Source organism: Homalodisca vitripennis, chromosome 1 (genome assembly GCF_021130785.1).
Source record: "Homalodisca vitripennis isolate AUS2020 chromosome 1, UT_GWSS_2.1, whole genome shotgun sequence".
NCBI lineage: Eukaryota > Metazoa > Arthropoda > Insecta > Hemiptera > Cicadellidae > Homalodisca > Homalodisca vitripennis.
Genome location: NC_060207.1, coordinates 181,938,052 through 181,962,485, shown reverse-complemented (window position 1 = coordinate 181,962,485; position 24,434 = coordinate 181,938,052). Strand labels below are relative to the sequence as shown.

The window sequence follows — 24,434 nt, the reverse complement described above, 5'->3', positions numbered from 1 at the left end:
AATTTAATTTAGGAAAATAAAAATCAGCTGAAGAGTCACATTATTATCAATGAGATGTGATGCACTACTATCCCTGTAACCCAGTGAGGTGTTTCATTAATTTCACTCCTTCCATTTCACCATCTCTCTCTATATTAATCATTCAAAATATTTTCAATCAAAAAGAATTGCTGATTTCAATGGTGAAATCTTTTTTGCTGTTTTGGCAACAGTGATGTCACAGTGCCATCATAAAACTTGCCAAAAAGATTGTCTTCATTTAGCCATTTTAAAAATTAGTGATATATCATGGGTATGGTTTATTATATTGGTTTATAGCTTTGTTTTAGGCTGTACTATGCTAATTTGTTTGTATATTTTGGAAATATTTAATGTATAAATTATATATTTTTTTGTTAATTTTTGAAAATAAACATACCCATAGTAACAAATTTAGGTATGTCCTACCAAGTTTAGAAGATCAAAAATTTAGAATTGGTTATTGGTTTTGATATTGGTTATTTATTGTTTTGTAGCGCATATAATTCTCTAAATTTTGGTATATTTTGGAAACATGTAGTGTAATAATTATATTTATAAATCTTTGAAAATGATCATAATTGTAGTAACAAATTAAGCCTTTAGTGTACTATTTAAAGTTTTTAAAAATAAATAAATAAATATATATATATATATATATTTCTTTTTTCTTTCTTTAAGAGAACTTGGATACCATTAGATATTTTCTGAAACTAGATAAATGACGAATAAATTGGCTATCTCAGATTCTAATATTTTTAATATCATCACACTTTACGAGGGACAGTCCCACCACTTAAAAAGCGTTAATAAAATAAAATTAATGTAGTAATTTATTTTTGTATTGTTTATGCATAATATGTTTTTACCATAGTTATCTCCACATTTTCCTGAAAGCAATAATGTATTACACATATAGGTTTATAGTAAAAATGTATTTTTTACAAAATGTTTTACATATGGGTACAAAACCCTCAAAAATGGCCTGCAATCTGTGAAAAAATGAATGCCAGTTCGAAGGGTTAAATCAATATTCCTTATGTGTTATTTATTTAAACATATGACACACCACCTTTCAACTGATATCAACCATAGTTTAATCTTTATGTATCACAAATTATGTTTTTAATCTCACCAATTCTAACCTATCACCATATTTATATTACTAATATTAATATTTTATTTACATCACCATATTAATTAAACAATCCCATTTAATTAATATGCATTCTATTAAAAATTGGTTTCAACATTCCTCATTCCCTTATATATTTTTTATACCTTATAGTGATGTGACCGTATTATGGTTTATTGGCTGTATGCCAGTATTATGATTTATGGTTTATTGGCTGTATGCCAGTGTTATGGTTTATTGGCTGTATGTCAGCGTTATGGTTTATTGGCTGTATGCCAGTGTTATGGTTTATTGGCTGTATGCCAGTGTTATGGTTTATTGGCTAGCAAGTACCAGCTGATGTGCATTACCAACAGTGATGAATATTACTGTTTCCTGTGTCATAAACTTCATTCTTCCTCCAGACCTGAGCTGTAGAAGATAGTTATAAATCATTTTGTGAACATTATCTCGATTTAAAATTACCATGTAAAAGTGTTTTGAACAATAGTTCAATCCTTTTAGTTATTAATACTGCTAACTTGTTTTTATTTCCATTTTTAACACTTGAAAACTAACATTTTTATTTTATATAGACTAATCCAGTATTGAGATTTGAACTACAGCAATAAGGTTTTCACATATATTTTGATTTTAATATTTCCAAGTTTCAAGACTAATTTACTACCAACAAATATAATTTACAAGAATAGTATTCAACTTGAATACTGCCTTGAAGAATTTATTTTTATAACATTTTTATCATATGATTTGTATTCATATATAAGACTGAACTCTCTACAGACTTTTAACTATTTCAATTGCTGATGTCTTATCTGTAATAATAATTTGTAATATATCTTCTTTATATCAAAATCAGTACTCTAAATTATTATGATTGGAATTTTTTTAGATTTATAACAAACATTCATCAACTGTAGTGAAAACATTTGTCTGTCACCAGCATGATAACCCCTCCTCGTGAAAAGAATCTCCATAATCTTCCCTACATCTGTCACAAATTATTTTGAACTAAATATTTGTTAATCCTTAAATTATTGTAATCCCTGATTGTATTACATTTTTTATATGAATACAACATAAAAAGAAATATTCTTGCTGTAGGATATGCACTACTATTTTATTTTCCCATTATACAAAAAGTTATTTGTATTGGTTAATACAATATAAAGTAATGGTATAGATTTTTTCCCAATAGAAAAAAGTGATTTATTTATCTATAAGCTTGGGCCACAAACTTAGATGTTTTTATTGCTACTATCATAAGACATTAATTTATCTGCAATTTTTTTTAGTCTTTTTCTCTACTACGTCTTATGTCTTGCAACCTTGTTACTTTTGCACTACGCACTAATAATTTTATTCATTGTTGGATTATCCTAAGAACCTTATCTTATATGTATTTATTTTATTTTCTGTGATAGCTCTTCAAATTCAATATTAATATCTTAATTAAAATTATGTTGCTTTTGGTATGTAGAAGTAATTCTACAAAATTCCAAACAAGCTTTTATAGAGGCTGTAAGTTTTTTTGAGCTTAAGGCCCCAAAAAAAGTGAAGTCCGCCACTGATAAAAAAAATCTGTCCATTTATAAATGTAGGCCTCCATGCAACTAATAAATTTAATATATTGGAAAGTTAAAAAACTTGCATTGTATTATGAAGTTGTCAGCATCCCTTTTCTAGTTTGTATGTCTTCATAAAATCTTTAACTAATTATTATAAAAAAAAAAATGGTTATTTACATTGTACGGTATGTATAATGGCAGCAGTTATTATCCCTACTCTCTGAACTGTGTTGTTGGTTTATTACAAAATTTGTAATGATTCCAATATTATGGGGTATTTTAACTGGAAACACTGAAATCGTTATAAAGGAATTAAAAACGTTATTAATAACTATTTTGGAAAGTAATACCATGAAAAACAGAAAATTATAACTGAAAAACAGAAAATTCAAAATGCTATGTGATTTTGGCTGTTTGGCATTTTTCACATAAATAATTGCCTTTCATAAACTAACCCGCTGGTATTTTAGCAGATTATTCTACCATCCAAAACTCACACAAGGGTTTAATTTTACACATGTTGTTAATATTATACTAATTATGAATACGGTTATACAAAACTTTCAGCTCATACTCGTCATGTTCACTCGTCATAGGTTAATTTGTTTTAAACAGAATTATAATCTTGGTCACATTTCAGTGACACTATTCATTAATGTGTTTCAATTTAACACATCTTGCAAAAGTTTTCCTCTTTGCATTATTGAATGTGAATGAGTGAAAAAATACAAATACAAAATTATTATCTAATAACTTTTAAATAATTGGACTCACAGCCAATACTTCCTATTTCCTCTCCGCAGCTATTTCCTCAGAAAAGAGAATTTAATTTTATGGTTTACAATTAATTGTTTTCAGAGGATTTGGATACACTGGAAAAAATAGCTGTTGATCTCTTTTCTGGAGTGAAAAACAAACATGTGACATCACCAATATGGCTTGAACACCCGTTCGGCCCCGATCAAGTGAAGATGAAGGGGTTCATAGTGCCTATTAAGGATCTACGAAATCTCAATATTAACTTTCCAATACCTGACCTGCATGAGTACTACAAGTCTGGAGTAAGCACTTCTTACGTTTTCAATCATGTAATCTAATCTATTAATAAAAACCTTGATTATGTGCATAATGATGTTTATCCAGTGATATATACAATTTCAATAAATATTGAATCACAAAAAGCACTTGCTTTGCTGGGAAATGAACCCGGATCTCTCACTTGCCGGGTGAGTGTGCTACCACAGTGCTTCAATATCTATTGAAATTAACCCTTCAACGCGTTTTTGCCGTACTAGGTACGTCATGACACTTTTACTTGAGATCGCGTTTTGCCGTACTGAGTACGTCATGGAGTAGTCGGTTATTTTTGTAGCTGTAACAGACAACTATCGAATGTTTTCAATGAAAAATGTATACCAATCGAAAGGAGAAGATTCAAACTTTCGATGAATTGAGTCGATATCTCGAAAAAATCGATCTTTAGAAAAAATATCTGAGAAATCAGCTGCATTCAAGACGACGTCATTGCCGTGCAGCCGATCGTTTGTCAGCTTACGTTTGTTGTTGTTTACAGTCATTGTTAGTGTGATGGTTATGTTCAACTGACATATTTTTGTGTGTTTTACGTTCCTTTATTTAGTTATTATTATTAGTTTTACAAGCTAACTATATTGTTTTGAAGAAGGAAATCCCGTTTTGACAGGAACAATTTGTTGTGTTTTATAAACATGAGTTGGGGATGGTTTGTAGGTTAGCTAGCTACCTAAAGTAGGTTAATTTTGTTTAATTTGGCTAATTTTAAACACTAACAACATAGAAGTATAATAAAATAATTATAAACTTGGGTAATTTGCTTATATTATTTATAAAACACAAAAATCTCTAAAAAACCGCCAGAAAAATCAACGCAGGAGGGAGTATGACCATGAAAAAAAATAACGCGTTGAAGGGTTAAATTGAGCTTTTTCTGCTTTTACAAAATAAAAAAAAGTATGTAACATAATACACTTTAATCGGTTTTATTGCTTACACATTTTTCACCAGATATGCTATGATCACAGTAACATTTTAACCTCAACACAACAAACTATAAACAAATAAATATCATAACACTTATGGTAATAAATGTAATTAACTAAAAAAAAATCATGATTGGCAAAGTCTAATTTAATTCAGGATTACTTTATTAACTTTGATGCTTGTTTAAATATTTCATTTTTTGTATTGATTTGCATTCTATTTAACACACATTATTTGAGTTATGAAAGAGATTCAATGTATATATTATATACTACTTATGACTATCTGTGTTGAAAATTATGAAGTAACTTATTAAATTAATTTCTTCTAGTACTTTAATGTTTTTAAAATAAAAATATTTGTAATTATAAGGTGGTAGTTTTTCAAGTATATGTTTTATAAATGAAATGTGTAGGTACTTTTATCCAACACAAGAATAATACAGGGATGTAGAGGCAGTGACTATTCATACACTATATATGTAGCCAGGACACTACCTGAGCCACTTGTTTGGCCATGAGGGTCCAGGAAGCCTGCTGTCTGAACTGCGGTCCCGTGGCTGGTGCAACAGTCTGGTCGGTGGCGTGCGCCATGGCTCCAAGGGGTTCTCTTTCTTCGGTATCAATGTGGACCTTACAGAGCAAGGCATCCAACACATCGATAGCATCGTGAAGTTGGTTTTCCAAGTGAGTGACAATCTACTTCCTTCTGCATCTATGGTTCTAGGGTTGTAGGGTTTCGTTTCATTTTAAATTTATTATATCAATATCTCTTACAGATTATATTTTTAACAAATTGTGGATAATAAGTATAACGGATTAATAGAGTTTTTGGTTGCAAAATTAGGATGTTTTAATATCGTGTGTAATCATTTGAGTGTTTGGGTTGTAATATTTATTTTTATATACCTTATGGAGGGTAGACAGCTGATTGCTGGGTACTGTGTTAATATTAATGAATATTTTCTTGATTTGGATTAGAATTTCAAATACGAAATATAATTTTTAATAATATTATAAATATAAATATCATTATATTTTTCTTTATAATTACATTTATTTGTGGACACTTTGGAGAAGCTTAATGTCAAAGGGAACAAAACACAAGGTATCTCGTACCAACCATTATACTTAGCACACTCACTTCACTCTGTAACTATATACTCAAATGTAATGGCAATATCTGTTTCAGTTTATTTATTAATCAGTTATACATGGTCTTTATTGTATGACCAGTCATTGGTTGATGTAATTTTACAAGACATGGAGTAGTTTTGTTGCTTGAGGCATAATTAATTAGAATTTGGGTGGATGTTCAATAGAGCTGGTGAAAAGTAACTGTGATGTAAATTGAAACAATGTTCATATCAATCTTGTCTGTTAAGAAGGCAGAAGTCAATAGAACGTTTATTATTGATAAGGTAAAAATATCGCACCTGTCAACCTGGATATATGAGACTATCTGGCAATAATCAGTGAAAGAAACATGAGTATCAAAATTTAACAAAAGAATAGATGTACACCTTACACGATATTTTCGATGGTGCCTATGTTATCATCATCATTTCTTTATTTGTAAAATTTCATTGAGAAATACAATTGTGTCAATTGATTCTATAGTAGAGTATAATATAACAATTATTTGCAAAGTTAATGTTAATCATGTTAAATATTGTGTGTTCAGACTGATCACTGTTTTGATCTTGATATCTCTGAAAGAGTTGTGGCAGTTATAGATCCGTTAAATTCTGTATGGCTCGTTTCTGCAGGGGCAATACTCTTTCCACCCCAGATAATTAGGCCGTCCATACCTTAGGATGTTCTTGCAGTATTGATGTGGACAACTTGTTAAAGTTTTCTCATTGCATAAAGAAAAGATAAAAGTGTTTTACATAAATTATCTATGTGGGCTGTCCATGTAAGGTTTGTATCTTTGGTCATACAAAGCAGTTTAACCTTGTCCTCGAGAGCCATCTTCAAGTCCTGTTGCACTGTTATTTTTTTGAAAAGATCTACTTTGTTTTTGTCGTGTTGCAACTAGGTCATTCATTATCTTTACAATGTTGATGGAATGTTTGGTGAGTACTTCTTGAGACCGAGAATATCACTCAGTTAGGATCCACTGTGAACAAGGAGAAACAGAATCAGAACCAAATGTAGGTGACAAACATCCTGTATGAGACTAGCTTTAACCCTACTTCAGCAACATGTAGGCCTAGTCTGTCTGTGACTCGTTAGGTAGTCTGTTTTTGTCCAAGGAGATAGAAACACTGTTCCATCTATCTAAAAATTTAAGGATTCTGGAGGCGTACAAAATTTTTATTTAAAAGTGGTTAAATTTAATGTGTCTCATAGATAACTATATCCTCTTTGCCAAAAGAAACTGAGGAGTGCAATAAAGTATCCACCACTTTGTTCTGAATTTTCAAAATAAATTACAAAAATCTATGTCTTTAGATGAAGCATTGAAATAAGTAAATATTGTAAAGATTTAATTCCTGTGGAAAATGTAATAATACCTTTACTAATGGTTTTGTATTATTTTGTCCCTTATGTTGATAATTATTAAATTTAGGCTATTATATTTAAATTCAGGCTTCAAAATTCTGTAAAAGGCCTCTTGGATTAGTACATAAAGTATAACTGCTGGAAGATAAGGTATATATTATTTGTATCCTTTGTAGTACTCCCCACAAAAATATTATCAGACCTCCTTCACAAAGGCATAACATCCCCAACAGAAATTTCATAAATTCACCCATGTTGATTCCGTTCCTCAGATTTATCAATTAAACCTCTTATTGAACATAACTGGGAGTATTTTTGAAACAAAAATAATTTTAAAATAAATAGATTAGTACTAAGAACGCTATAAATTTATTTTAGGATTTAATATCTGCAAATACCCTAAATGAACATGAAATACTGTTGTAAAAACAACATAGTTTGTCTGGGTTTCATTGGTTTGTTATCATTGTATTTCTTATTTCTAAGGTTTAAACTTATTTAACTTTAAAAACTATTTGAATAAAACCCCAATACTTTACGGTTGATTATTTTATTGAGCCAAAATCCTTCATCTCACCCAAAAATTAATTTTTTTGGAATTTGGAAACCTGATTTTGGAGCAAGAAAGGAGAACTAGATAAATCTTTATCACCGGTAATTCAAATTTGTTGTATTTCTTTGAATAAAATACATTTTTCAGTTAGTGGATTTTATATTGAACAAGCCTTAACTCATTTTAACATTCAGTGTTGAAAATATTGTTATTGTTATCTAAATAAGCAGTAAGCTATAGAGTGTGCAGCATGTTACAATCAATATAGAATCAACCATATACACCTGCTCATTGTTTGATTGTTGATAAGAACCTATTATCATTATGATTTACAATGAACTGTATTGTACAGTCGTTCATTTCCAGTTTCAGTACTTAATGTAATGAGACATTTCATCTCTGGTACATTTCCATTCATACTGTGTATTATATCAAAACATCTAGTAGAGTCAAGGAGCAATTTTAATATAATCTAAATCAAAATCAAAATTAATATAATCTATTTATAAGTATAATTTGTTATTATTGAACTCAGTTTCATTTTAGTCACTATTTAGTAACAAAACTTATGTCACACACTGACATACAAGCTCCAATAAAGTGATCCATTCTTACAGATACTACTATATACTAAGCAATAGTATTAGACATGTCCCTTTATTGTTATCCATTTTATAGCTTTTTTTCACTATTGTTTGTCTTTGACATGTACTACTATGTTTCTACATCTACATTGTTTCCAAATAAATCTAAAAAACTAGAATTTTTTGTTTTTTGGTTGCTTGGGAAGCATCTGTCAGCACAAACAGCTGTTCTCTTTAGTTTAGCTTACTACATAGTTATTTTTATAGTAACTCATACACATTCTTTACTTGTTTTTTTTTTTTTTTGTCAGTTGAGTTCATATTTATTTTCTTTTTGTTGTTGTAGTGATTCGTCATAAAGTTGTGCTACCGGCCTGCTGCTAACAAAACATACAAAACAGATGCTTTTGTCTAGCACTTTTATATATATATATAAATAAAATAATAAATATATATATATATATATATATATATAATAATAAATATATAATAATGTAATATAATGATATAATATAATAAATAATAATAATAATAAATATATATATATATATATTTCTTGTGTTCGTGTGTATGTGACTGAACTCCTCCTAAACGACTGGACCGATTTTGATGAAATTTGTTGTGTGCGTTGAAGGGGATTCGAGAATGGTTTAGATTCACAATTTGGTCCTATTTAAATAGTCTATTTAATTAAATTTTTATTTATAAATTGTTGTTGATATTGGAGTGTTTTACATCGGATCCGGCAGATTGCGCTACAACACGTAATATAAATTGAACTGATACTTTACAGCTGTTAACACTTTCAGCTGAAGTTCATCAAAGAGGCAGAAACATGTGTTTACATTAAAATTTTAGTAAATATTAAATTATTATAAAGTGCTTAACCCATTGCAGATCACTGACGAGCTGGGCTCGTCACGCAGCGGCCGGGCGTAATGGCACGATGACGAGCTCAGGTCGCAAAAGCGGTCTGCTATTAAGTTTCCCTCCAAATAGTTCTATTAATGTCTGATAGATCGGACGATCGTATTCACTTGTCAACTAAGAGTGTTTAACAACGGTCTATGTTTAGAGTTTTCAACAGTTGTTTTATTAATATCCTACAGATCGCAGTTGTATGTCGAAGTTGAAAAATCATTCATATGAGTTTACTCTCTGCTTTTTAGCCCTTCTGATTGGGTGTTTTCCTCAGTTGTTATTATAATACTTTTGAGGTTAGTGACACAGAACTAAAAGACGCAGACGTACATGTTGGCGGGTTTAGTCTAGACAATGGCCCGGATGTTGTAATCGCTTCGCCCGAGCTGCTTTATTTAGACTATGATTCAGACATCATCCCTGCCACCCCGGAACCTTGCTCGCGTATTATCGTTCCTACATCACGGATAACCCAGCAGGCCCATGGTCCATCTGAACGAATACCTTCACAGCTGAATTTTCTAGTATACAATAGCAAGCGATACGATGTGGCGCATCATTGCGGCCGCTGACCGTAAATTAATTTGTGCCCGCGCGCCAAAACAATACGATCCGCAATGGGTTAATCAGTAGTGTAATGCAGATTGCAAATACGAAGTTATTTAATTTTAAATTTAGATTGCGCCAATGATCAATAATCCATCTAATACAATAGAAATGCTATTTATACGCTGTTATAACAACTACCTTATTGCATAAAGCTGTGAATGTTTGCTCATAACGTAATCTAATCTGGTTAGTTCCTTTAACATTGTGTATGGCCTTTTCACTGTAGTTATTGAAAAGCAAATGGAGATAACATACTCTTGTCCTAATAGTTGAAGCATATACCCCTAATACATATTTAGTGATCGGTAAAAATATCAAAATCACTTAATCATCCAAATTTAACCTAAGTTAGATTCCGAAACCAACATATGAGACAGTTGTTTTGGTCAGTGCAACAGCATACATTTATTGTAGAACCGTAAATAGATTAGACTGGGAGTGAATTTAAATGACCAGAACAGACCCATATTGACCGCAGCAACTTTTTAGTTGTACAATACACTTTCGTCATTGAGATAAAAAGGCTAACTCTTATTGTTACTGAAGTCATCGAAGAACTTCAATAACTTATCATGGAATGTGTGAGGGAAATACTAATCTTATAAAAACTGTTTCACTTTACGACTTCAGGATCCCAAACCTCTGTTCTTTAAACTTAAATCTAAAATGGATCAGGAGATTGGAATAGCTTTGAGTGACTATCGATTATCTCTAGTCTGTTTATTATGTCATAGAAAAAGAATACATATGTATATATTGTCCAGTTTTTCAACAGAAAATTGTGTGCGAAGCCGCGGGTAACTTCTTGTGTATATGTATAATTACACACACAAAATTTACTAAAGTAATGTTAGACATGCTAAAGCAATGAATGCTAACAATAGTTTCTACCTTGGCAATATTCAAACTAAGAAGTAATACACTGGCTACTATGTCAGCTGTCAGAAGAAATTGTTGTAATTCACAGATACCAAACTCTCATTTATATAAAATTTCAGTAGAGATTTATATAAAATATTCACAAACATTCATTATATAGTATCAACATAAAACGACAAACCCTTGTTAACACCTTGCTGAAGAGTAACTGTTTTTATTTAAATTAACCTGCATAAGTAGAAAACAACAGAATTTAAAAAAATTATTTGAAATAAACAATGTATCGGATATAGAATTTGAGATAATAACTGTGGACCCATTAACAACTGAGACAAGTTTTTTTATCAAACTTAATTGTATTTAAATAGTGGTAGTTAAGATAGGAAGTCTATTTCTGGAAGACTTTTAGATAGATTGATCAATACTTGATTTCATGCATTTACGTCACAAAGTTACAAACATCATAAAATATTTTTAACTTTGTGAAATGTTTTTTTTTTAACTCTGCGAATATGGCCACTATAATTTTGTAGACAATTCCAAAGCATTGCTTTCCTTTTCTATCCTGTAATAATCTTTGTAATAACTATCCTCTACTCATATTTTTATAAGTCTTAATAATGCTTTTTCTCCTTTTTGTCTAATGTGCTATAAATAACTAATAGTTATATAGTTTTGTTGTTATAGTATTCATAAGTTATTTGTGTTTGTCTATTATCTAGTATTTATTTTCAAAGCATTAACAGTTTTTATTTGTTCTGTTACTTGAGATGGGTAATATTTTACTATGGTGGGATAAGTTTTAAGGGTTTATGTGGTTGTAACTGCTAGACCTATATGCAATTTAATTTTATTAATTTACCACAAGAACTTTACTGTTCTCTTAATTGCAATGTAGGTCATATCTGACCAGTAACTGTAAAAGGCTCTGTAAATGAAATATCGATGTGTGCAATAGTTGACTAGTTGTGTCCTGTATTGCCGAATTCAGGAGACAGAATACTATCGGTGGAGAATAAAGTAGATGACAACTTCATGTGGGTGATGGTTGTATTTTTAATACAAAATTACAAAGATAAAGCCAGTCAGATCTAAACTACACTCTAATAATATTATATCAATGAAATTTCAACCTAGTTTTGAAAAGTATTATCTTTATTTAATTATTTAGTGTAAAAATTAGTTAAATAAATGACTTTTTACAAACTTTGCAACTATTACAGGAGTGGGTATACTTTTTGTGGTAAAAAGTAGGCTACCCTTAAGTAAGTAAACAAAGTATGAATTTTCTCCTTGTGGTCAAGGTCCTCGTGTCTGAAATTTTGTTTTTCTATTTTCTATGTTGTCAAGAATAGCCTAGAAATTCAACCTTTGATTCATTGTGAGATATATGTACATATATATACAGGGTGTTTTGTAAAGGACTTTACAACTTTGAAAATTTATATAAATTTATTAAATAAAGGCAAAGTGCCAGTTTTAGTGTTGTTTTAAAGGAAAACACATCAAGTTTTTTTACCTATAACTAAAGAGGTTCTATGTGGCTTCCGTTGGTTATCCTGCAGACATCTCCAACAAGTCGACATCTCTGATAGTCGATTTTTTCCCAAACTCGCACTAGCATTGCAGGTGTAATTTGCTCAGCAGTGGCGTAGATTCTTGCTCTAAGTTCCAGTAGACAAAGGAGTTACCTACACCATATCCTTGATGTAGCCCCTGAATAAAAAGTCTAGCGGTGAATGCGAGGGCCATGCAGTTGACACAGTACGGTCAATCCATTGACCTGGAAAGCGGTGATTGAAAAATTCCCGGACATCAATCAGACTGTGTGGTGATGTGCATCTTGCATAAAGTAAACGTTTCATCCTCAGTCAATCTCATTGACCTATGGTATAAAAAATTGTTGTAACATATCCAGGTACACTATCCCATTAATGGTTCTCTCTTAGAAATAAAAGGGGCCGTACATTTTCTTCTTGCTCAATGCACAAAACACGTTCAGCTCAGAGCTATCACAAGCATGTTGCAATGTTTGATGCAGATTTTTAATGCCCCAAATCCTACAGTTATGTGTGCTTCCTACTTAAGTGAAAAGGTGACTCTTCAGAAAAGATTATGTTCTCCAAGAAATGTTCATCATTATCCAATTGATTTTACTTATCCGTACAAATTTTCTTCCGGACAATTTTATCATCTTCTTTAATTGTTTATAAAAGCAGCAATCTTCATGGTTTCAAATGCAAATGTTTTCTTAACACATGCCAAACCGTTGTATGTGCAACTTACAGCTCACAAGAAGTTGAACTGTATGCTGGATTGGTTTTGTATGGCTGTTGACATAACATTGTGTCTCACTTGCTCAGCGACTTCATCAGATGTGCTTGGACAACCTGATGATTTCTTATGTTTTAATGAGCACCCCGTTTTTACAAAACATTTATGCCACTAAAGTTGTAAGCCTACTAGGAGGAGTTTTAGCATACTTGGTACAAAAATTACGCTGAACTGTTGTCACTGAATGTAGAATCTTGGAGCATTGGAAAAAAGGTTTATTGTACGATGACTAGTATAAACGAATACAACATTTTCCAATATAATTTTTATTTTGTGCAAGGCCTTTCTGAGTCAAAGATTCCATCATCAGGCACATGAAATAGAAAGGCCTTGCACAAAATAAAAATTATATTGGAAAATGTTGTATTCGTTTATACTAGTGATCGTACAATAAATGTTGTCATTGACTTTGATTCTTCAAACCAACACACACAGCTAGGATGCTCCTGTCTAGAAAAGGCAATCATCTCTAATGTAATTGCAGCTAGTGCTTGTTGCGGTGTGATTCTGCACTAGCGAACTACGTGAGTCAAAACAATGTATAAAACAACACTAAAACCAGCACTGTACCTTTTTTGAACAAGTTTATATGAATTTTCAAAGTTGGAAAGTCCTTTTTGAAATACTCAAAATATTCAAAGAAACGTATAGTTGTACGTAGGCTTGAAAAAAAACCTCTTAATTATTCCTTTAATATTTCAACTGTTTCTTGCTATCAAAAAGGAATAATTAAATAATTGTTGTCTGTCTTTTGTATATGTACCAAATTAAATTCCATTTTTAGTTATAGGCACATATGGAAATATTGTCATTTTTATGCCTAATTACTCAATTAATTAATTATTTAATAAGTTTTGAATTCATTTTACTCACAGTGTGCCCTATCTATATTGCTCAGACCAATAAACACTATCTATAATTAATTTTAAATTTAATTTTGTATATTCAAGAAAAAGAATAAAAGAAGACAAGAGTGTTGTAAATAGCAGTCTAAATGACAAAGGAATAATATTTTAATATTTGTCACATTTAGTGAATGATTTTCATTTTGTATTAACATTTTTTAAGCTACTCAAACTCAATAAATTTATATAAAATGAAGTCAATTTCTATAAATAATAATTTTGTTGTTTTCCAGTTGTGTAAGATTTCAAACTTTTAATGATTTGTATTTACTTTATCTTTGCAGTACGTTACAATGCTGAAGAAGGAAGGTCCCAAGGAGTGGATATTTGAGGAGTTCAAGGACATTATGTCAATGCACTTCCGATTCAAGGACAAGGAAATGCCAAGGAGCTATGTTTCTAATATTGCTGTCAATTTACACGTAAGTTTATCCACACGTTTCCTCTGCAGATGTGACAGTTACATTATATATTATTTTGTTTCTCTTTTCAACTGCAGCCAAATCTGCTAGTTCAAAAAGTTGTTTGGATTTTAAACTACCCATATTTAGTAGATTCTAATTTCAAATTTTTAATTTTTACGTCTTTAATTTAATTTTAAAGCTATGAATAGTATAATTAAGAAAATAACGTATATAAGATACCAAGGTCTTTTACAAGTGACATTCTGCATCAAGTCAGTTATACAGGTCTGCACCACTATGTGTGTGACTGTGAAAGAACACTAGGTTCCATCACTGGGCTCCCCAGTCTTCCAGCTTTCTTGTTGCATGTGACATGTTGTGTAGTTCTTTTGGTATTGTGCAATGAGATGACTTTGGTGTATTCTGACTTTATGCTGTTGTTGTACTAGTCAGATACACAATATAATTTTTATGTGCATAATAATTTTTGTCAAATTTAGTTTAGTGAGTGGCAGTTTCAGCACCATACTATTTAGTTTTTAACTTTATGTGCACATTTGTCCTTATGTCTTAAGGTTTTTTGACAACTAAGGAAGTGGGTAGATTTTAATCCTTGAAACGTAGTATTTTATTTTTGTTACATACAACAATGGAAAATGTGTGAAATCATATTATTCTTTCAAATCATCCATTACCAATTATAAACTTTAATCGTAAACTCATCTGTTTATTTATAATTGAACCAGCAGTTACCTGCGGCTTCATATGCAATTTTGTAGACTTTGCACGTGTATGGGTTTGTAATTAATTTGGTAGTTCAAGTGAATTATATTCCTGACACCAATTCTGAGTTTGCCTTGTTGCCATAATAAAGAAAATATCTCAAAAAGTATGTATTATTGTAATTTTCTCCGGTCTTAGTATTTTTTGTTCCTTAGTTGATATTGAGTTGTTACTTGATCAAGAAACTATATTTACATATGTAGGTCTTTATTTTATTTATTTATTAGCTTCACATGTGTTTAGAAAATACATGTAAATACGTGAAGTAAACATGTGAATTATCAGTCATTATATAAATAAATATACGTGTTATCTGGTACATGCAATGATCTTACCCTTTAAAAATCTACAAACTAATTACACAAACAAACTAAAAGATGTATGAAATATCTATATATGTGTTCTTATGTGACATGTTTCGAAGGTTAACCTTCATTATCTGAGCTTAGTAGCCATGCTGGTGGATGGTCGTGTCGTAAAATTAAAACTACACAACACACATAAATAAATAAATAAATATCACTCACTCATACATTGAAACAAAACACGATTACACACGATGTTACATGCAGGTTGCAGGGCAATAATGACAGGTGGATGACCAGTTCAAGCTTTAATCTCTTTAAAAAAGTTTAAAATCTAGTCAAAATAATATATTCTTACATTTTAAAATTTTGTACTAAATCAATCTTATATTGAACTAGCTGTTTCCCGCGGCTTCGCACGCGTCTCTTAAGCTTTGCCCGTATATTTCTTTGCCTTCAAATAGTGTTTGGATATTTTAATATACGTAACTACTGTGTTGTAATTGCAGTTTATAATGTGCAGGCGCTTTGATAACTTTTATATCTTGCAGTACAGCCTGGTGGTTAGTTACATCAATGGGCATTGCGTATAAACCTTCTACATAGAAAAATACAAATTTTCATAGTGATCGGTCCAATAGTTTCTGAGTCTATAAAGGACAAACACACAAACATTCATTTTTATATATGATTGCAGAAACAGTTTAAACAAAATTTGTCGTTTCTCTTAAGCTTACTCTATGCTTTAAAACTATAAGTGTAAAGAAATTTATATATAAATATATTTTTTGTCGCATTATATATGTTTACAAAGAACAGCTGATTAAAAATTTGAAAAGACTCTTTCACTTAATAACATATGTTTGCTGCAATGCATTTCTTACGGGTATTTCTGTAACCAGTGGGGCGGAATCCTGAATCCGGGAAAGGGATAAAAAGTATCCTATAGCCTTCTACAGATCAAGACGAACAAATTTAAAAAAAAATTAGGCGAATCCGTCCAGCCGTTTGTGAGTGATGCTGTTACACACGAACAGTTTCATTTTTATATATATAGATATAAAAGTAGCCCTGTATGGATATATATCTTTTATCTCACATCATACCAAGAATTTTGGTGCAATGTATAAATTGAAATTTGATTCAGCCTCACATCTGTAAAACAATAAATGTTAATATTTTTAAATTTTGAAGTTTGAATTAACTCATTATAATTTTAACATTATATTATACATGTTGTAACTCACCATATTAATTCATTGTGTTTTGTAAATATTAGTGTTATGATATGACATTCTCAATTCTGATTTTTATTTTTAATTGTGAGAATTATCATAGAAATAGCTATAAATCCAGTTGAGAATAAAGGTCTTGATAGAATAAAGGAATCAAATTTCATTGATTGCTCATTTTTTGATCACAGCTTCTTTTTCACATAAAAATTTCAACATTTTTGTTTTGACATTTTGAACATAAAATCCTTTTTAAGTATCAATACATAGAAATTTTAAAATAAACTATGAAAAACTATCCTAATGTACGGTGTAGAAACCAAGTTTTGTTCATCCATTTATTCATCCAATTTTTGGATGGCAACATTATTTTGAATAACTTTTAAATTACTATGGATATTTTATGTTCTGGAACATATAGCCATAAGTAAGGATCTTAATTAAATTTTGAATTTTAAAAGTGAAATTTCAATCAGAATCAAAACGATTTGGAATCAACTTACATATACTGGTAATTTGATGTATCTAATGACAATGGACAATCCATGTATGATCAAGCCGTGGATTATCAAGTTAAAAAAATTTGTTACAGTATAAATTAATTCATTTTTGGAGATTCAATTCTTATGTGACTAAACTGTAATTAAGTTTTTGTCGTAGGACTATCCCATGGAAGAGGTGCTGTCAGCATCCTACCTCCTAAGTGAGTGGCGACCAGATTTGGTACAGAAGGTGCTTGGTTACTTCACACCACAAAATGTCAGGTAGGCTGCATTCACTACAAGTTTATATCAGTGTTAAATCTGAAACTGCATCTGTGAGTACCGATTAAGATGAATTCATTGAATAAATGACAAGGTTGAGCCTCTATTGTCATGATTTTCATTGTTGTTAAGACTTAAGACAATTTTAATTAACCAATTATTATTTTGTGTTCACCAAACTGTTGTGTGTTTGGTGAAGGTAGTGTTGTGTTTTGTAACAGCTAATATCTTGTTGCAGAGTGGCTGTTGTTGGAAAGATGTTTGAGAACAAAGCAACAGAAAGTGAGAAATGGTATGGTACAAAGTACAAACAGGAGAAAATACCAGAAGATACCATAAAAGTAAAGTTATTTTTCTTTATTGTCATGATATGGAATGATTCATTATTATTATTTATCTCCAATATTTGCAGTCCAATTTTTCTGGGGACATTGTATATGTGTTATAAGTATGCACATAAATACATATTAAAATGTATTTATTAACCTATATGTGCCTGTAGAGTATTGCCACCATTATAACAAGATAGTAAATGTGTTACATATTGAGGTATCCTATATAGGTACCAGTAGGATAATGTGGGTTAATCTAATATATTATTTACCATTTATTTGGATTGACCTATTATACTCTAAGCCAGTGAATTGAATGTCTATAAAATGTACCTATAATTCTCTTTCAGATTCTTCAGCTAAAATCAAAATACAATTAGGGACTAGTATTCATATACGTTTGACTTAGTAAGTGTTTTATTGTTGTTTTCTGTGACAGGACTGGAATGATGAAAGCCTCTGTGAAGCTTTACACCTTCCCTCCAAAAACGAGTTCATCCCCAATGATTTCAGTCTACTGCCACGTGAAGAAAATGTAAGAAGATTCTTTAATTATGTTTTACGTAATTTTTATTGTTATCTGTCTTATGTGTTAATATGCTTATTTTTATGATAAATTTTTTTTACAAAACAGAAAATTAAAATACACATCAGTATATTATTGTGATATACTTGGATTTAAAATTATCAATGTTACATGTGGTTATTGATCCTTTGAATCCCGGGTTTATATTGTATAATAACTCCCCTGGCCCGGGTGTTTTTTCACAAAATAGTGTTTAGTATTAAAAGAAATAACAAAATTTCCTTCTAATACATTTTTTCTCAATTTTGGTGAATGTTATTGGTCAAATTAATGTAAGAAATAAAAGTTATACATATTTATATATTATAATAACATAATGAATATTATATATACATTAAATTGTATAAATTTCAATAAACATTGAATCACAAAAAGTACTTGCCCCGCCGGGAGTCGAACCCGGATCTCTTCCTTGCCGGGTGAATGTGCTACCATTACACCACAGAGCTCTTACATTTCCGATTCAATTATTTGTATTTTATTTGTATTTGGCCGTATCTGTCACATATGCTTTTAAATAAGCAAACTAACATATGATCGGAAGACCAAATACCTGTCAAACAACTTTTATTGACATTAAATTGTATAAATGGCAATAGCCTTATTTAATTTCAATAAACATTGAGTCACAAAAAGTACTTGCTTCGCCGATAGTCAAACCCGGATCTCTCACTTGCTGGGTGAATATATATAAAATTTTAATGTAATATATATGAAATTACATTAAAAACTGCATGAATACAAGTTTTTAGTAATTAATGTTCATAATTTATTACAGATAAAAAATAAAAGAGAAAATAAAATCATTGTTAATTTACTTACACATATTGGTTGCTAGTAGTTTCGAAGAGTATAAAAGTCTTTCATGCAAGGGTGCAGGCTCAGCCCTAAGTTGTATTGACGTGCATTGTTGTCAGAACTCTGTCCTTTCATTTGTCCTGCCAACGCTCATAAAGCATAACAGGTAAGGGAATTGGTAATGCAGTGCCACCGACCTTCATCCAGCTCCTAGTCTCGTCATTGTCACACAACATCATGAGAGCTCCTCTTTTAGGAAAGCACCTCTTTAAACTGCAGACACACCCTCTGCTGAGAAAACCTCAACAAGGATGTGCTCCCACCGTTCCGAGGCCTCCTCCTCTAAGAAGTGCCTTTCAGGAAAGTTATCGGGGACCAAAGCAACTTTGTGTCTCATCAAAACCTCACTAAATGTATACCCCACTTCCTCCTCTTTTGAAGGAGCAGTTTGACAACCTGTCAACTCTGAAGTCGCAGTCAGGTGTCTTTTCGGCAGAAATTTTTCAGTCAGCTCCTGCAATTACAACCGGTGCTGACTCCCTCTGCTTCTTCAGTCTTTTCCTGTCATTGTCTAATTTCTTGCCCTTTGTCTCCTACATTCGTTATCTGGAAGCTAGGTGCCATCAGCCTTCTTTTGCTTTTCCAACTGCTGCTTGCAGTCCAATTTGAAAGGAAGCTTGAGGTTGTAGTCCAGTTCACACGCTTCAGATTCTGTGTCCATGGACTCAAGCTCATATCAACACCACCATCTTCTGAGTCTTCGTTAAAGGTAGTTGAGCGTGATGAACAGGCAGTGATTTCCAAAGCCAAGCTGCCAGATGCAATTGCCTGCTGTATGTGTTCCAGATCAAAGTCTGTTGGGTTTTGATTATTTTTGTTAACAGACTCCAAAAAGGTCCCACGAGTACCAGAGAAGTAACAGGTCATGGTTAGGTAAGGCTATTTACGCTTGAGGGTGCCCAACCCCCAATGAATTCGTTTTAATTGCACTACTCCTGCGCCATGCATCACTTAGACACGGGTCACTTACACTTACACACCGTAGCATTGGAGGCTCCCAGTCCACACAAAAGTATGTATGTGGTACAATTCCGGACAGACCAGTGGAGGATGGTCATGCCCGACGTGGCACCATTGTTGCAAGGCACTGAGGGCAACCGCCTTCACATAGTGCACAATCAGGTCACTAGCCTAGATTTTGGGGTTTTGTTAACAACAGGACCACCTCATGCAGGAATAATTTCTGTTGCAGCCCAGTCAGTACCCCGTGGTTATAAAGGAGAGTCCTGTTATCCGAGTGTGGTACAAGCAAGACGATGAGTTTCTCCTGCCAAAGGCCAATCTTAGTTTTGAGTTTGTCAGGTACATATACATTTCAGCTGAATTATACTAGTTTGTGAAGTAGCAAGTATTTAGACATTTTCAATAATATACATATTTTTGTTTAATACATAATTTAAGTTTAAAATAATTTTCCTCCTAAGAGTGTTTTTTTTAATATATAGAAATGTTTATAATTAATATTAAAATAATGAAGGTGATATCATCTTCAACAACTTGTTCATCAACTCGACACTTCTCCATGTCTTCACAACATGTCCATGTCTATGTACAAATTATAGTGTATTAATTTTTGTTTAGTCTGATATATTTTAGATAGTTTTATTATCTAACAGTATATGCAGTAATGATTAAAATACAATTTGGCATATTAACATATATTTTTGTTTTTGCATTTTTATTTGGATTTCTCAAGGTAATGACCATGATAATATTATGAGGACCAATATTATTGTAGCAGTAACAGATCTCCCTTGTACATGTCTTATTGTGTTTTGATTGTCAGGTGACCTCAGTATCCACCCTCAGTTGTTTTCATGTTTACTGAAAATACCATTTTGCCATCACGATTTTGGGAGAAAGATTTTGATATAGTCTTAACAAATCTAACGTTATCTATAGATGTAACTTGCTTTCCCAAGATGTACAGTAGTTTTACTATTACATAACTTTTTTGTATTCAGATGGAAATACTCTACTATTAGTAATGTCATGGATGTGGCTTTATTGTATGCATTTATTGATCATTTTATTTCATCAATATTTTGTTTTATTTTCATTATTTTATCTTAACATTTAAAATGTGATATTGCTTTAACACTAAGTTTGTAGTAGCAGTCAATGATAATTTTTTAATTATGAACTTGGAAAATGCATTAGAGGTAAAGTATTTTTACTTTGTTCAAAGTGTTTCGGTTACAGTTTGAAAAGTTACTAAGCTAAAGCAAAAAGAATTTCTTAAGATTAAGAGGTATGTAAGTAATCACTGTTTCTACTTTCTCCATATTTATTTTTGTCTAGTACTGTTGTTCTTTACGGTCATGTTACGTTACAGTCCATTGGCTTACTTGGATCCTCATTGCTGTAACATGACCTACATGTTCGTCCTGCTGTTCAAGGATGCACTCAATGAGTATGCATACGCTGCTGAACTGGCGGGGATGAAATGGGAGCTGACTAATACAAAGTATGGCATGGTGGTAAGTTTGTGTCTCAAACGTTTTATTCTTGATTAAGTCCATGGATTATGTTTTAATTATACTTGTATTATTCATACACACTTTCACTGCTGATTTGAAGTCTCGTACCTGCCTGCACCATTAACCATCTGGCAGCTCCATGTCAAAGGAAAATGAACTTTTTCAAATTATTCTTGAGGTTGAGTTAAAAGCAGTATGTTGTAGTACATTGTTTTCAAGAGATGAATTTTATTCTACACATTATCTTCCCTCTGTATGAATTTTGGCAAAGAAATCTGAATTTTCTGTTCTACAACTTAAATTTCCCTCTTCAAAATAAAAAAAAACTTCCAAATTCTTTCTTGAATAATCTGGAACACCAAAATATTGTAGTAGTAAGTGCATGAATTAGGATGCGGTGACAAAAATACTAATTTTTTGTTCAATTTAGGGGAGTTGTAGCCCTCAGGAGGTGCATCTTCAGGCACATATTCATATCGGAAAGAAGTTGTTTTGACCCCCAACATATAGTATTATAAGAGCAATTTTGTATTTTAGTTTTAATTAGTAATTTAAAAGCTAGTTTAACCATTAATTTCTATCAAATATTTTAAAATTCAATTTTAAGTTTTAACTTTTTTTATTTAACTATTTCATTTTACTAAGCCATATAAAATAGTATTTCCATAACATATAAGTATTCTTCTGTTCAAGTCTAAATTTGTTATTATAATTTAAAAGTATTTTTTATTTGATATATACAATTTCGCAACAAATTTCAATCCCTTAATACTAACCAATAAATAGATGCCCACAAAACTTATTTGTTAAATTTTTGAAGTAAAATTTTAATTTTTCAGCTTGGTATTGGAGGGTACAACAACAAGCAACATGTGCTGCTCCAAAAAATCATCGAGAAGTTAACAAACTTCAAAATTGACCCGAAGAGATTCGAAATTTTAAAGGAAAATGTAAGTAAAATACTCTTAAGAAGTCCTATTTGACTTAGTATTATTTTATTTGTTTATGTTAATTGATGGAAAAATGCTAATTCACCATCAGTTCTCAGTGCAGAATTCTGGTGAATGGACTTTGTATCCACTATATGTGGTTGCTCTCTTATTCTAATTAGGTGTGTTACTGATTTTTAATGGCAATTGTCCGGAAAAATCCTGTTTTCTTCATTCTAATTAGCTTTGAAACAAATGGGATAGAAAAATGATCTTATGGCATTGAATATTTCAGTATATCCGAGGGCTGAAGAACTTTGAGGCTGAGCAACCCTATCAGCATGCAGTGTACTTCCTAGCAGTGATATTGTCCGAGCAGGCTTGGACCAAGGAGGAGTTGCTGAATGCTGCTGCAGGTAAACAGTTGAGACCCAATAACCCAATTACAGTACAACCCTACCAGCATGCAGTGTACTTCCTAGCAGTGATATTGTCCGAGCAGGCTTGGACCAAGGAGGAGTTGCTGAATGCTGCTGCAGGTAAACAGTTGAGACCCAATAACCCAATTACAACCCTACCAGCATGCAGTGTACTTCCTAGCAGTGATATTGTCCGAGCAGGCTTGGACAAAGGAGGAGTTGCTGAATGCTGCTGCAGGTAAACAGTTGAGACCCAATAACCCAATTACAACCCTACCAGGCTTATCAGAGGACCCAAAAGAACATTATGGAATAATTATTACTCAGACAGGGACTGCTCTTTTACTTTATGGATCCCAAAATCAATAGGATGTTTCCTTGAACCAAGAGAAACCTATTTTCTAAGTTTCAAATCTTTGGGATCTTGAGAGTTATCTCACTGATAGGCAGACAGACAGGTATGAGACGGACAGTCCTTGGACTATATTATTCCAATATCAGTAGGGTTGTTTGTTCTATCGATGAAGAAGAACCTATATAATTATACCAGTTCAAGTCTCTAAGGCATTCCTATCAAGAGTTATTGTACAGACAGATGGACATTGACATGAGATTATGAAAGCCCTGTTAGGTCCAAGCCCAATTTCATGCCAAGTTTGGCACTATGTTTTTATATTCAAGTGGAGTTGGTAACTACTGACTCTTGTAATGGCTTTGTAGTTTAATACAACTTTTATTTATAGTTCAAATATGTATGAACCTATAAATAAGGGAGATATTGAATCTTCAATATTTGTTTGCAAAAATAGTTATTTTCCAATAAAAAATGTACATTCTGGACCCATGTTTATATTTCCATACATTTCAATTAAAGGTAACAGCATAATCAATTAAAATGCCATTTTCCATATTGAGATGTTACCCACAAAACATCATTCTTCAAGAAAATTTTATGCACTTAGACATTATCAGTAAAATTGTATGAATTTTAAGTTGCATTTTAAATTTTATATCTCATCTTAGTATTGATAAGTTTTTCTTTCTCTTAGATCTGACCCTGGAGAGAATGGAAGCATTCATCCCTCAGATATTGAGCAAGATGTTCATAGAGTCTTTAGTACATGGCAATGTTGACACCAAGGTAATCATAATCATTAACACTAAAATATAAGTTTAATAAACTAAACAAATTCTTAAACTTATAATGCTGGTAAATATTTTACTATATTTATATGCAGCTTTTAATGATTTCAAACTTCTGTAGATTGTTCATTTCCCCATAATACCTAGGCTGTCTTTGTTAAGTTTCA

The 24,434-nt window shown here is 31.6% G+C and overlaps 1 protein-coding gene across 1 annotated transcript in view; it reads left to right on the top strand.

Annotated features, from left to right (window-relative positions):
• Positions 1-24,434, top strand: part of LOC124354158 (insulin-degrading enzyme) — a gene marked incomplete at its 5' end in the record, with an annotated part of 46,046 nt that overhangs the window by 1,175 nt on the left and 20,437 nt on the right. The window contains 11 exon segments of the mRNA XM_046804420.1: positions 3,580-3,782; positions 5,226-5,426; positions 14,317-14,454; positions 17,417-17,520; positions 17,759-17,861; positions 18,292-18,387; positions 20,489-20,598; positions 21,632-21,776; positions 22,616-22,726; positions 23,001-23,121; positions 24,174-24,265. Of these exon segments, the coding sequence (XP_046660376.1) occupies positions 3,580-3,782; positions 5,226-5,426; positions 14,317-14,454; positions 17,417-17,520; positions 17,759-17,861; positions 18,292-18,387; positions 20,489-20,598; positions 21,632-21,776; positions 22,616-22,726; positions 23,001-23,121; positions 24,174-24,265 (1,424 nt within the window).